The following is a 14,600-nucleotide window of genomic DNA, read 5'->3' as shown; positions in this document are numbered from 1 at the left end:
TCTCAGATCAATCATTAATATTGAATAGCTAAGCAATAAACTAATGAGAAATAGATTAAACGAAAGGTTCCACTAATCATTTCCACATTTTGGTTGCTTAGAAAGAGCATAGCGTCATCAACAACACTATGAAGCATAGAAACCAAGTAAGATATCTCTGCTGCACATTTTCTTCGCACCATGCAGTTGGCCTCTCAACCGAAATCGTCCCCTTCCTACCAAACCCATGCATCTGTGCTTCCCTTTCAAACCAGTCGTTTGCATGCGGCGACACGAGAACCCATGCGAAGCCTCGTGACCTCCCAACCAAACTCCACACAACCCTCTATATGAACCCATTATAAATGCCCTCCCACATCTGCACTTCCCCTTCACCACTCTCTCCCCGTTCCTACTGCAGAACACTAAGGCATGGCAACCTCCATTCTCCTCTCTTTCTCTCTTTGCTTGCTCCTCCTCTGCCACAACTCTCGAGCGCAGCTTGGCTTGGGCCAGCAAGGAATAGGGGAATCGTGCGAACGCCCCCTCGGCTTTGTGAGCCAATGCCGAATCGAGAGGCTTAGCGCCCTTGAGGCCACCCGGCGTGTGTCCTCTGAAGCCGGCTTCACGGAGTACTTTGACCAGTACAATGAGCAGCTCCAGTGTGCGGGTGTGGCTGTGCATCGTCGTACCATCCAACCGAGAGGCCTTCTGTTGCCATCCTTTTCTAGTGCACCACGCCTCGTCTACATCATGCAAGGTTCGTTCATGCACGTTCATCGTGCTCTTCGAAGATATTGATTCCATTCCATGGCATTAGTTATAAGGATATATTTTGTGTAAAAGCTCCAAGATGATCCATGGTGAATGCAGGAAGGGGTATCATTGGAACCGTGATCCCTGGCTGCCCAGAGACGTTCCAATCCTTCCAGCAAACCGAACAGCAGTGGGAGCAGGCGACAGGTGAATGCCAGAGGTTCCGTGATGAGCACCAGAGGATCCACTACTTCCGTGAGGGGGACATCATCGCGTTGCCCGCTGGAGTTTCTTATTGGGGCTACAACAATGGCGAAGTAGCTGTCGTCGCGATTACCACCTTCGACACAAGCAGCAGCGCCAATCAATTGGATCGCCAGCATAGGGTGAGCCTTAATGAATCCATCCATCTAATTTTCTGACGCAACACAGTTTTCAAGGTAATTTAATTGAGAAATATATGATGCTAGGAATTTCTACTTGCTGGGAGGGAGAGACTAGTCGAGCAAGGTTCCCAAATAGAAGTGAGATTACAGCAGATAAAGGGAAACAACCTGCTCAGCGGTTTTGAGCTCGATCCACTGGCAGAGGCACTCGGTGTCGACAGGGAATTAGTGAGAAAAATCCAGAATCCCGACGACAGGAGGGGTGAGATAGTCCTTGTCGCGAGTGGGCTTCAGGTGCTACAAGCATCACGGCAGAGTGAGCAGCTGGTACGAGAAAGAGAGGTGAGACAAGAATGCCAAGAGGGAAGGGGATGTCAATCTAATGTATTAGAGGCTTTCTGCACCATGAAGATAAGGCAGAACATTGGAGACCCCTTGCGTGCTGACTACTTCAATCCGCGCGCTGGAAGGATCACCACCCTCAACAGCCAGAAGCTCCCGATTCTAAGATTCGTTCAAATGAGTGCCGTGAGGGCACTTCTCCGCCCGGTATGATAAAAGCGTTATCTATGATCATCAACCGTCCATCTATGGTCTCAAAAATTTTGATCAAATATGATGATCATGTGTGCTTGCAGAATGCCATAGTGTCGCCACATTGGAATGTCAATGCTCACAGCATAATGTACGCCTTGAGAGGATGCAGCCGGGTGCAGGTGGTGGGACATCGAGGCCGAACCGTCTTCAATGGCGAGCTCCGTCAGGGTCAACTACTGGTAGTTCCGCAGTACTACGCGGTGACGATTCAGGCACAACGTGAGAGCTTCGAATGGGTCTCCGTCAAGACCAACGACAACGCCATAGTCAACCATTTCGCGGGGAAGACATCGGCTCTCCGTGGCACGCCGGTGGAGGTGTTGATGAACTCATACCGCATCTCCAGAGAAGAGGCCATGCAGCTAAAGTTTAACCGTGGAAATGAATTGGCCCTCTTCGCTCCCAAGATCGAGAGGGAAGCGATCAGAACTTCGGTGTAATGTAACGAAGAGTGTGGCTAGAGGCGAATAAGGCTGGGGTTCGATGGATAGAAACCTTGGAACATGACTGGTTTGAAGGGAATAAACGTTGTGGGCGACAAAGATGATGCATTAGATGTGTGTCGTATCAGCTCTCAACTCAAATAAATAACGTTCCATGTTTGGAGCTTTCTTTCTTCTTTGCGTGTTTCTTTGTTCCTTCTCAGTATGGTGATTTGATTATATAGTTTTTTCAACAAAAAAAATATTTACGGTTAAAAAACTGTAAAATAAAATGGACCCTCTTACAACTCTAAACATCTTTTCCAAAAATGGATACTTTATATATATATATATATATATATATATAGTATCAGGTAAAATGAGCTAAATACCCTCTAAAGAACAGCACTTCCCTGTTTGGCTGATGATTTTTGAGAAATTTTTACCATCATATTCTTTTTATTTTTATTTTTTTATATTCGCTCTCTACCATTGTGGTGTTTTTGAGAAATGTCTATATACACCTTTTATTATTTATTGTATGATATCTAGTTTCATATCGGATAGGAGAGAAAGATCGAGAAAAAAGTTTTTACATTTACCTATCGAATCTTCTTGTATAGTATCAAACTTGTTGCTAAATCGAGAAGCTTATCCAAGTGGAGAAGAAATAGAAAGCTAAACATTGATCGACTAGAGCATGACATGTCATGAACATTGATCTACGAGTCATCCCAAGTCATATGAGTAAAGGCTTTGACATCTGTGTTAGCAATTTAAGATGAATGAGTCGTATTGATTTAATAGCATCATGGAATCTCATTATATATGTAGATTTAATGGAATATGATAAGTTGATGGCTAGTTTATAGGACTATATAATCTGTCACATATCAGATTTATCCTAATATGTCTTTTACACTTTACTACGTAAGAAAATAAAGAGATGTGGGGAACTCATTTACAAACAAAGGAATGTGGAAAGACGACTATTGAAGAAGCAGACTAATATACTATTTTGTAATATGCAAATCAACTATCGCCCCATTATGATATGAGTAGTATTATTTTTTCATCATTAACTTGAATAATTAATTTGAGAAAATAATTAATATAAAAATAAAATATAAATACACAATTGGATCAAAAAATATATTATATATTATATAATAAAGCTCGAATGAACCCATATCATCTCATCTGATGGATATATGATGATTGTGATGTACCCAAATCTATCATATTTGTTGTAAATATATATTCATTGTTTTATTTTATTGAATGAATGGGGGTGATAGATAGAGGTTTGAAAAAATCATTAGACAAATAAAGCTTAGAGGGGCCCATATCAGATATATTTCATCATATGATAATGATGGATATAAATCTGTCACAGTTGGTCACAGATATATCTTCGTTACTTTACTTTGTTTTATTGAATGAGGTGGGAGAGGCTCAAACTCTTGACCTTAGAATCTTACCTCAGCTATAAACAAGCGTTGACCTTGGGATCGTACCGTAATAGCAAACTATGCCATCACACCAGTTAATGAATAAATGTACATGGCTGATGAGTTAGCATGGTTTGATCTATGGGTTGATATTGAGAGCCTCCTATTGATTAAGCAGGATGACGAGATGGTCGTGCCCTCGGGAAGGGTTGCTTATCGTTATTTGTTGACCTCCGGGCCGGTTGATAGCTTGCCCTTGCACGCCGGACAAAAATCCCCGAGTTGCGATGCTCACGACTCATGTGGTCGTTCGCTTGCAAAAACGGCCCTCGTCGGGTGATCCCCGACTTTGGCTCCTCCGACGAGCAAGTCGGTAGTGGATTAAATTACTTTCTTTTTCGCTCCTCCTTTGGTCGGATATCAACCAGGGGCTTTTATATTATTGTGCGAGGGTTGATTGTGCATCGATTCGACCGCTGACCCTCGAGGGATGGGACGACGCTTCTAACCGGTCGTCGTCTCGGGGCATGCAAAGCGGCATCAGACGGCATCGCCCTGAGCACTCAGGACGAGACGTGTCACACAACGTCTCGATATGAATTCTGACTTAGCGTGTGACCTCGGATTCTGACTTGGTGCGTGACATCGGTTGTGACTTGGCATGTGACATCGGCTATAACGCGTCTGAGACCCAAAATATGCATTAATACCAATATCATTTGATTTGTATGATGTTTCATAATTAACTATAATAACCAACTTAAAAAATAATTAATTCAAAAAATAAATATTACACATAATTGGATAGAGAAAACCATTATTAAAAAAAAAAAAGCTTGAACGTGCTCATGTCATCTGATAGGATAGTATGTGCTAGCCAATTGTGTCACCTCCCCATTATTATACTATTTTTATCATTAACATTAATAATTAATTTAAAATAAATAATAAACACAATTGGGTAGAAAAAAATCATTAGGCAAACAAAATAAAACTCAACTATACCCATGTCATGTGATAGACATGAAACGATTGTGATGATCTCAAATCTATCACATTTGGTATATATTTATCTTATTATTTTATTTTTTTGAACGATAGATATCAAACGATTGTTATATTTTATTTATCTCATTTTATTTAGAATCACCAATCAACTATGAGACCTATGCATTATTAACCAACTACACCACCACCCCATTATTATATGATTTGTATAATATTTCATAATTAATTTTATTAACTAACTTAAAAAATGATTAATATAAAAATAAATATACCACATAATTGGTTAACTATTATGCAAAAAAAAAAAGCTTGGATATACCCATGTCATGGGATGACACAAGAGGCTCAAACTCTCGATCTCATGATCACCAATCAACTAAGAGACCTATGCGTTAACCAACTATGCCACCACCCCATTCTTATATGATTTATATACTGTTTTCTAATTAACTTTAATAACTTACTTGAAAAATAATTAATATAAAAATAAATATAACACACAATTGGATTAAAAAAACTATTACGCAAAAAGAAAAAGCTCAAATGCATTCAAATCATCTTATAGATATCATACGATTATGATGGACCCAAATACATCATATTTGGTGCATATTTATCTTCATTACCTTTTTTTATTGGATAGACCCAAATCTATCACATTTGGTATATATTTATCTTCATTTCTTTATTTTATTGAATGGGATGACAAAAGGCTTAAACCTTCGATCTCATGCTCACCAATCAATTATGAGACCTACTCATTAACCAACTACACCACCACCCCATTATTATACGATTTGTACACTGTTTCCTAATTAACTTTAATAACATACTTGAGAAAATAATTAATATAAAAATAAATATAATACATAATTAGATAAAAATTATTATGTAAAAAAAAATAAAGCTCAGATGCTCCCATGTCATCCGATAGATATTAGATGATTATGATGGACCTAAATCTATCACATTTGGTGTATATTTATCTTCATTGTCTTATTTTATTGAATGGGGTGATAAAGGCTCAAACTCTTAGGATAACTAATCACAGACCTACGCGATAATCATCTACACCACCACCACATTATTATATAATTTATATATTTATTCTTAATTAACTTTAATAACTAACTTGAGAAAATGATTAATATAAAATAAATATAACACTAAGTTGGATAAAAAAAAATTGTTATGCAAAAAAGAATAAAGCTCACTCAAATCTATATTTATCTTCATTGCTTTATTTTATTGAATGGGGTGACAAAAGCTCGAAATCTCAGGATCAAATATCAATTATGAGACTAAGCCACCATCCCATTATTGTACAATTAATATATTATTTTGTAATTAATTTTAATAACTAATTTAAAAATAAAAATAAAATACAATTGGGTAGAAAAAATAATTCGTTAAAAACAAAAAAAAAAACTCAAATGTGCTCATCTCATCGAATAGATAATAGATATTAGACGATTGTAATGGATTCAAATCTAACACGTTTGATGCATATTTATCTTGATTATTTTATTTTATTAATTGGAGTGAAATAGGCTCCAACTCTCAACCTCATTGGATGGTTAGTATATTCTTTCCTAGTTAACTTTGATAACTAGAAAATATGATTAATTTAAAAATAAATAATATTTAAAATTGGATAGGAAAAATCATTAGGCAAAAAGGAATAATGCTTGAACACGCCAATGTCATTTGATAGATATTAGACAATTGTGCCACCACCTCATTATTGTATGGTTAGTATATTTTTTGGTAGTTAACTTTGATAACTAACTTGAGAAAATAATTACTTTAAAAATAAATATAACTCACAGTTGGTTAAAAAACACTCAAAGGCACAAATATATTTTTTATTTATTTTATTAAATATGGTGAGAGAGTATCAAACTCTCGATCTTAGGATCACACATCAACTATAAGACTTGCGTACTAACCAACTATCCAACCACCTTATTATATTATAATTATTATACTATTTAATAGGTAAAGGATCACACATCAACTATAAGACTTACGGGTAGAAAGAACCATTAGTCACGAAAGTAAGGCTCCGATGCATCCGTGTGATTTGATCGATATCAAACGGTTGTGATAAACTGAAATGTATTATATTTGGCACGGATATATCTTTGTTGTTTTATTTTAATGAATGGGGTAAGAGAAGTTTGATCATACATCTGTTACGGTAAGTAACTTTTTAGGGTTGGTTCAGCGCTCCAAATGACTCGAATCAGACGTGACTCCCTTTGAAGTCCCGGGGCGGTGGATGCGGGGGATCTCGCTGGGAAATTCCACATTGTCGAGCAGGCTTAACAGCGGTCGGGTGCCTGCACACAGGTCGGGTCGGTAGCTCGGCCCGACCCCTCCGACGATCAAGTCAGTGGGGAGAAGTATAGTATTGAGAGATCGATTCCCTTCCCCCCCTTCGGTTGGGAGCCGGGGGGTATTTATACAAGGGGTTTGATGTTACCTGATGGGCCATCCTGCAGGAGGAGGGTCGTACCTCTGATGGCGTCTATCGTCGTCGCGGGCGTTGCGCGGAGAGCCGAGCTTCGGTAGGGTGAGGGGAGCGTCGGTCAGCCGAGGGGGTTGGGTACGGTGGGTGTGGGCGTATGTCGTGTCGTCATTAACGTTCGTTTTGGGGCAGTGTGCCGCACAGGGTGTTCGACGTGGGGGGATGTATTACGTCAAATCCGGGGTGTTATGTCAGGTCAGTTTTTTACCCCTATCATATGCCCCATCCGAAAGGAGCTATGCGTCGGTTTTGCATGTGGGGAGTCCGATGCATGGCTTCCTGCTCCAGGCGTGCTGTTCGTGTGGGTCTGAGAGGCGCGCCGTAGACGGATCGATCGCGTGAATACTTCTTGAGCAGCGCTAGGCCGAGACACGCAACTCTATCGGGAGGCCGAGCAGGGTTGGACTCGGGGCCAATAGAGCCGATGAGGATCGAGAGCCGAGGACCGAGGAGCACAACGCAGGTGGGGTGACCGCGCAGGTGTGGCTCGGGATGGCGTAAAGCCGAGGGCCGAGGAGCACAACGCAGGCGGGGTGACCGCGCAGGTGTGGCTCGGAATACCGTAAAGCCGAGGGCCGAGGAGCACAACACAGGCGGGGTGACCGCGCAGTTGTGGCTCGGGATGTCGTAAAGCCGAGGGCCGAGGAGCACAACGCAGGCGGGGTGACCGCAGGTGTGGCTCGGGATGGCGTAAAGCCGAGGGCCGAGGAGCACAACGTAGGCGGGGTGACCGCGCAGGTGTGGCTCGGGATGACGTAAAGCCGAGGGCCGAGTAACACGACCAAGTGGGCAGGACGCGAGGAGGCGGCCTCGGGCACCACACAGCTGAGGAACACGGCAGGTGGTTGGGCCGCGCCGCGATGAGTCTCGGCAGAGATTCGACCGAGGCGCTTGGTGCAGGTAGGCTATAACCGAGGTGATGGACTCGGGCGTAACACGACCGAGGCGATACTTGGCTTTTGATCAGTGTTTGGTCGTTTTGACCGTTGTGCGAACGCGGGCAGCCGGGTTGCCTTTTGCCTGGGGGAAGATCAAAGGGCCACGCCTTTTGGGCGTCGTCGGTTTTCGAGGTTGATATGATTAGGGGCTTCGTACTTCGCACTGCGCTGTGATTAAGAGCCGTGCCAGCCGAAGTTATGGCGATGTGGCTTTTGCGTCTTCGCAGCACATCTCAGGAGGGGAAGGGTCGCCGCTTCGGCGGTAAACAAGCTATAAATAGCGCTCCGTCGATCTTTTCCACTTCCTAGTACCTGCATTCGCTTCAACCCCCTCTTTGGGTGACTTAGCCTAGCACTCTTCAGCCGCCCTGCCTTCCCAAAAGCTCGGTAAGGATGGCTTCCCCTCCGTCGTCGTCTCCTTCTTCGCCTCCTCTTTCCGGTGCCGCCGGTGAGGAGGTTGCTAGTCATAGGTGCCCAGCAAGCCAATCACGTGAGTGATGGCACGTGTGACTTGATACAGAATCTTTTTTGCTTATTATATTTTGGCGTATATCACTTTATAACTATTGCATAAATGCATATATATTGTGATGTCCTTGGATTTGTGCAATAGGAATCGGATCGTGATGAGATTACGATAATGAAATCGATTCACCTTTAAACACATATCCTAAATAATCTCGGTCATAGGTTACTCGAAAGGGACATCGTGATAACCGGATAGACTGGTGTGCTGTATACCCGTCCATATGATGGATGCAGCTGGTCTCATAGCTGCTCGTGTAGGGACACTAGGGATACAGTACAGGTGCTCATTGGAGAATGAGTTCATTGATTGATCCGTTTACGGAATGCTGGATGGTTGATGATGCCTTATTGTCAGACAGCGATTCCGTAGTCCTAGTGGTGGATCTGGTCCTTAGACTTGAGACACCAAGGATGTCCTGTATGAGTGCTCCACTCTTTGATACCAAACTGATAGGTTTGGCTGTCCCAGATATAGTACAGCTGGTCATTGGGAGTGGTAGTCGACCTTACGAGGGCTATTGAGTGTCGATAAAGGATCATCCACTCTCGGCGTCATGAGAGGAATATCCCATGTGTTCTTGCTAAGGCAAATCCCTGGCCAGGGTCATTCGGGTTGAGAGAGAAAGAGTTCTCCGGGAGAATCCGATTAGAGCGAGACTCGAGTAGAAACCGTATGGGTCTGACAGCACCATGCTCGATATATGGTCTCTGGGATATTAGATGGATGAGGGACTATAGGTACATGGTAACTGAGGACAAACAGGTCCAATGGATTGGATTCCCCTGTATCGTCTGGGGACTACGGCGTAGTGGCCTAGTACGTCCGTAGTCGATGAGTCGAGTGAATTATTACAGAGATAATGATTCACTGAGTTAGAAGGAGTTCTGACAGGTATAACTCACGGCCAACTCGATATTGGGCCTAGAGGGTCTCACACATATGGTAGGCATTGCGATGAGTAGAGGTTCAGATATGAGATATCCGACGGAGCCCTTGTCTTATTGGATGCAGATCCAATACCCACTAGGGAAGGACCTATTAGGTTTTTGACACGGGATCTCTATAAATATGAGGGATTCATAGCCTCATAGGCTAGAGTCTTTGCTTGCCCTTCATATTCTTCTCTCCCTCTCCACCTCAGAGTAGGCTTTGAGTTTTGAGGAGCGTCATCGCAACCCTACTGTGTGGATCATCGCTAGAGAGGACGACGCTTGACCTCCTTCACCCTCTCCTAAGGATCTGCAAGGAAACAGGGATATACGATCTCCCTAGGTAACACAATCTCTATACGCAGTTTTGTGTTTTGCGGATTTTTGCGCACCAATCTTCGCACAACGACGAACATCCTTTTGGGAATCGGGGATTTTTGTTTTCTTGTTCTTCCGCTGCACATATGATGTCGCCCCCTTGATTTCCCAACAGTGGTATCAGAGCCAGGTTGTTCGTGCGAATGATTGGTTTTGAACTGCGTGTGTTGTGTTTATGAAGAATTTTGACGTCAAAATCATTGACGCAAAAGCGAGAAAGGGCAGCAACAGTTGCTGCCCTCGATCTGCATGCGTGAAACGCAACCGAAGACGGGCAGCACAGGGGCTGCGTCTGCAGTAGCCGGTCGGCGGCCTGCTTGCAGCAGCCTTGCTGCCGGCGGGGCTGGCAGCCCACGGGCAGAGGCGCCGCTGCTCCCACGGCGTCTGCCGCCGCAGGACAGCGACGCCTGCCGCCGCTGCTCCCGCTAGCGAAACCCCCCCCCCCCCCCCCCCCCCCCCCCCCACACAGGGGCGGCCGCCCGGCGGGATAGCACCGCCTGCAGAGGCAACGGCGCCCGCGGGGGAGCCCACCTCAGCGGCAGCGTCGCCAGCGGGCGTGCCGCCTACAGGCGAGGGCAGTGCCCTCGCCCCGCCGCACAGGCCGCCGCCAGCAGCAGCAAAGGATAGTAGGGCATTAGGGTTTTTCTGGAAAAAGACAGTTTTACCCCCTCGGAATTTGAGAAATTTCAGTTTCTGTCTTTTGTCCAAATTACGAAAATACCCTTATGAATTGAGAAATTCCCTACATGTCTCTGATTTCAGAAAAATATTAATTAATTAAAAGGTTTAGTTGATTATTATTTTTATTATTATCTAGTAGTCCTACATGATGATGATTATTTATCAATGTGATGTATGATGTGTGGCCGGATGATCATGGACCGTGTGATGTGTGTACTTGTGATTATTATTATTGAGGTCTGCGAGCCTCCATTATATTTCTCGTTTATTGTCGGGCCTGCGTGCCTATGATTAAGTTGTAATCACATGAGAAGGCGCAGCGGGAGCTTGGATGTGATAGCGGGACCCACTAGACGGACGATCGTGATGCATGGAGATGCATCAAGATGTTGACGAAATCGACGAGGACGAGATGGACGATCACAGGGCATGGAGATGCACCGTTGCACACCAAAGCCCTTGAATCGCTGATGTGGCCGCACGACCTCGACTCCACCGTGAGCGAGTCGTCGCTGGACCTCCTTCGGGACCGTTATGGTATCCCGACGGAGTTCACGCTCCTTGCCCCTGAGCCGGGGCAACGGGCGTATGATCCCATTCCTAGGGGCTTTGCCCTAACCGTAGATACCTTCGAAGCCGGACTACGCCTACCGTTCCACCCGGTCATAACCTCCTGTGTCGCGTGGTGGTGCATTTCTCCTTCTCATATGACACCGAATTCTTGGCGCTACCTGGTGGCGTTCCTCGGAGAATGCTACTACGCCCGAATCACCCCGAGTCGGTCCCTTTTTCTTTCCTGTTTTCGCCTGTCCAGGGGGTCGGGGGGCTATTACTTGTCCGCCCCACCTGGTTTCCGGGTCAGCGGGGCTCCTTCCAACAACAAGGGGTGGAAGGAGCGCTTCTTCTATGTCTGCCATCCGGAGAGTTGGAGCTTCGGGCTCCGGTAGGCGGCGCACGCAGTTGATAACACTGCCCCGTCCTTGGATGAGGGGGAGCTCCGAGCCCTTCGAAGATTGAAGGAGATCCTCCCGTCTTCCAGAGTCATCCGAAAGATGACCGAGGCGTGGTTGGTCGAGGCGGGCTTGAGCCCGGTACCTCGAGGTATGCCTTGAGAAGGTGACGGTCGGCCCTAATGTTTTATTTTCCTCTTTCGGGGTGCTCACCGAGGCCGATGTGTTTTCGCAGAGATGGTGAACCTTGCTGCGGTGCGCGGAGGACGCGCCCCGTCCGCAGTATCTCCACGGCGTCAGGTCGGCCTGGGCGCCGACACAAGAGAGGCGCCAATGGAGCTCGAGGATGCCCGCCCTCGGAAGAAGGCCAAGGTCAGTGCTTCGAAGAAACCGACTCCCCCGTGGGCTCAGGAGAGCGTGGGGGCGGCGGAGTTGGGCTCGCACGACAGGCGACGGCGAGGTCGGGGCGAGGCAGGCCCGAGCAACGAGGCGGGGAAGGCGCCGCGGGAGCCCTCGATCCGGGACTTGTGCCGTCTGCCCGTAGGGCCGCCGAACGACTTCTACCAAGCACGCCTGATGGGCGAGCTTTCCGAAGGCCAACCCTCTGAACCTCGGGGGGCTACTTTTACGCAGGACCAGCGTCGGTCGGTCGCCTGTTTCTTTCCTGTTTTCACGTGAACCTCGGGGGGCTATTTTTAAAATACGCAGGAAGGCCAACCCTCTGAAGATCCAACTCTCTGAATGGCAGACATAAAAGAAGCGCTCCTTCCACCCCTTGTTGCTGGAAGGAGCCCCGCTGACCCGGAAACCAGGTCGGGCGGACAAGTAATAGCCCCCTGACCCCCTGGACAGGCGAAAACAAGAAAGAAAAAGGGATCGGCTCGGGGTGATTCGGGCGTAGTAGCATTCCCCGAGGAACGCCACCAGGTAGCGCCAAGAATTCGGCGCCATCTAAGAAGGAGAAATGCGCCACCACGCTTCACAGGAGGTTATGACCGGGTGGAACGGTAGGCGTAGTCCGACTTCGAAGGCATCTACGGTTAGGGGTAGTCCGGCTTCGAAGGCATCTACGGTTCGGGTCCGGAAGGCGGGGATCTCCCTGGGGGCGCTCCTCGGGGTCACCCCGCCTGCGTTGTGCTCCTCGGCCCTTGGCTTTATGCCATCCCGAGCCACACTTGCGCGGTCACCCCGCCTGCGTTGTGCTCCTCGTCCCTCGGCTTTACGCCATCCCGAGCCACACCTGCGCGGTCACCCCGCCTGCGTTGTGCTCGTCGGCTCTCGGCTTTACGCCATCCCGAGTCACACCTGCGCGGTCACCCCGCATGCGTTGTGCTCCTCGGCCCTCGGCTCTCGATCCTCATCGGCTCTATTGGTCCTGAGTCCAACCCTGCTCGGCCTCCCGATAGAGTTACGTGTCTCGGCCTAGCGCTGCTCAAGAAGCGTTCACGCGACCGATCCGTCTACGGCAAGCCTCTCAGACCCACACGAACAGCACGCCTGGAGCAGGAAGCCATGCATCGGACTCCCCATATGCAAAACCGACGCATAGCTCCTTTCGGATGGGGCATATGATAGGAGTAAAAAACTGACATGACATAACACCCCGGATTTGACGTAATACATCCCCCCACGTCGAACACCCTGTGCGGCACACTGCCCCAGAACGAACGTTAATGACGACAAGACATACGCCCACACCCACCGTACCCAACCCCCTCGGCTGAACGACCCTCTCCTCACCCTGCCGAAGCTCGGCTCTCCGTGCAACGCCCGCGATGACGACAGACGCCATCAGAGGTACGACCCTCCTCCTGCAGGATGGCCCATCAGGTAACATCAAACCCCTTGTATAAATACCCCCCGGCTCCCAACCGAACGGGGGGGAGGGAATCGATCTCTCAATACTATACTTCTCCCCACTGACTTGATCGTCGGAGGGGTCGGGTCGAGCTACCGAGGCTGAGGTCGACGATCAAGTTAGCGACCAGATACCTTACCGCCGGGAGGTAAGTTCAAGTTAGCGACCAGCTACCTTACGCCGAGGCCGAGCTATGTCCAAGGGCCCGCTTCCTCGCTCATTCGGGTCCGGAAGGCGGTGATCTCCCTGGGGGCGCTCCTCTGGGTCTCCCGGCGGCCATGCACGACGGTTCAGGTCGGTTGCTCGGGTCGGCTGATCGGTTCGACTGGTCGGGTCGGGAGGAAGCTCCGCCACAGCGCCGGGAAGAGACGACTCCGTCTCGCACCTGCACACAGGTCGGGCCGGGGGCTCGGCCCGATTCTGTTACGGTAAGTAACTTTTTTAGCCGTGGCCTTGGGGGCCGACGCGGCTCGGTTCGGGTCTGGAAGCCGGCACAGCTTCGGCGGGGTGCCGCTAAGGGCTCCAAATGTAGCCTGGGGATACTTGGACAACCCCGAAGATCACTTTCCCAACCGGAGCTGCTGAGCGACCCGACCACGACGACGCCTTGGTAATATCGGCCAGGGTAGCCAACGCGCAAATGAGGAGAATCATGGACGACACAGGAAGCTCGGCCGACATACTCTACTTCGGTGCCTTCCAGAAGCTGGGCCTGGCCAGGGAAAATTTAAGCCCAATCTGCTCGGCGCTCACCGGCTTCACGGGAGATTTAATATCGCCCATGGGAGCCATTACCTTGGCTCTGACTGTATGGACCCCGCCGAGATCGAAGACCGTAATGACCACTTTCCTGGTGGTCGACCTTCCCACCGCTTACAATGCCATACTCGGTCGACCGACCCTCAACAAGGTCAGAGCCGTCGTCTCAACCTACTACCGGACCGTCAAATTCCCGACTCGCGAGGGGGTCGGGGAAGTCACCGGAAGCCCCCGAGATTACAGGCGCTGCTACCTTACCTCCGTCTCATTGGGCAAGAGAACTAGGGCCGAGGCGCCCCTGGAAGATCCGCGGGAAGCGAAGAAACTGGCTCCTCACCCCGAGCCGAGGGGATCCACTATTGATGTTCCTTTGCAGGAAGCGCGGCCGAACCAAACGGTTAGGGTCGGATCGGAACTACCCGAACGGGAACAGGAACAGCTCGTCGGTC

The 14,600-nt window shown here is 47.8% G+C and overlaps 2 protein-coding genes and 1 non-coding gene across 3 annotated transcripts; 2 read left to right on the top strand and 1 right to left on the bottom strand.

Moving 5' to 3' along the window:
* Positions 1-194: 194 nt before the first annotated feature.
* On the top strand, positions 195-1,215 carry LOC135623099 (cocosin 1-like). Its single transcript, XM_065125643.1, has 2 exons — positions 195-739; positions 853-1,215. The coding sequence occupies exons 1-2, from the start codon at positions 412-414 to the stop codon at positions 1,155-1,157; spliced, it is 633 nt and encodes a 210-aa protein (XP_064981715.1). The 5' UTR covers positions 195-411; the 3' UTR covers positions 1,158-1,215.
* On the top strand, positions 1,212-2,176 carry LOC135624012 (cocosin 1-like; the record flags this gene model as incomplete). Its single annotated transcript, XM_065127481.1, has 2 exons — positions 1,212-1,670; positions 1,760-2,176. Coding segments are annotated over 2 exons (858 nt in total), but the record flags the coding sequence as incomplete, so codon positions are not given.
* A 2,958-nt stretch (positions 2,177-5,134) lies between these two features.
* LOC135624093 (small nucleolar RNA snoR114) lies at positions 5,135-5,227 on the bottom strand. The gene has a single exon (XR_010491595.1). It is a non-coding gene; the product is annotated as a small nucleolar RNA snoR114 (small nucleolar RNA).
* Between the last annotated feature and the right edge of the window lie 9,373 nt (positions 5,228-14,600).

This window comes from Musa acuminata, chromosome BXJ2-9 (assembly GCF_036884655.1).
Source record: "Musa acuminata AAA Group cultivar baxijiao chromosome BXJ2-9, Cavendish_Baxijiao_AAA, whole genome shotgun sequence".
NCBI lineage: Eukaryota > Viridiplantae > Streptophyta > Magnoliopsida > Zingiberales > Musaceae > Musa > Musa acuminata.
The sequence above is the reverse complement of the archived record's forward strand: the minus strand, read 5'-3'. Positions and strand labels throughout refer to the sequence as shown.

Bases quoted from the DNA above. Each gene is read 5' to 3' on its own strand.
- LOC135623099 (XM_065125643.1), top strand. From the start codon at position 412: ATGGCAACCTCCATTCTCCTCTCTTTCTCTCTTTGCTTGCTCCTCCTC. The intron at 740-852 runs GTTCGTTCATGC...TGGTGAATGCAG, and splicing joins CCTCGTCTACATCATGCAAG to GAAGGGGTATCATTGGAACC.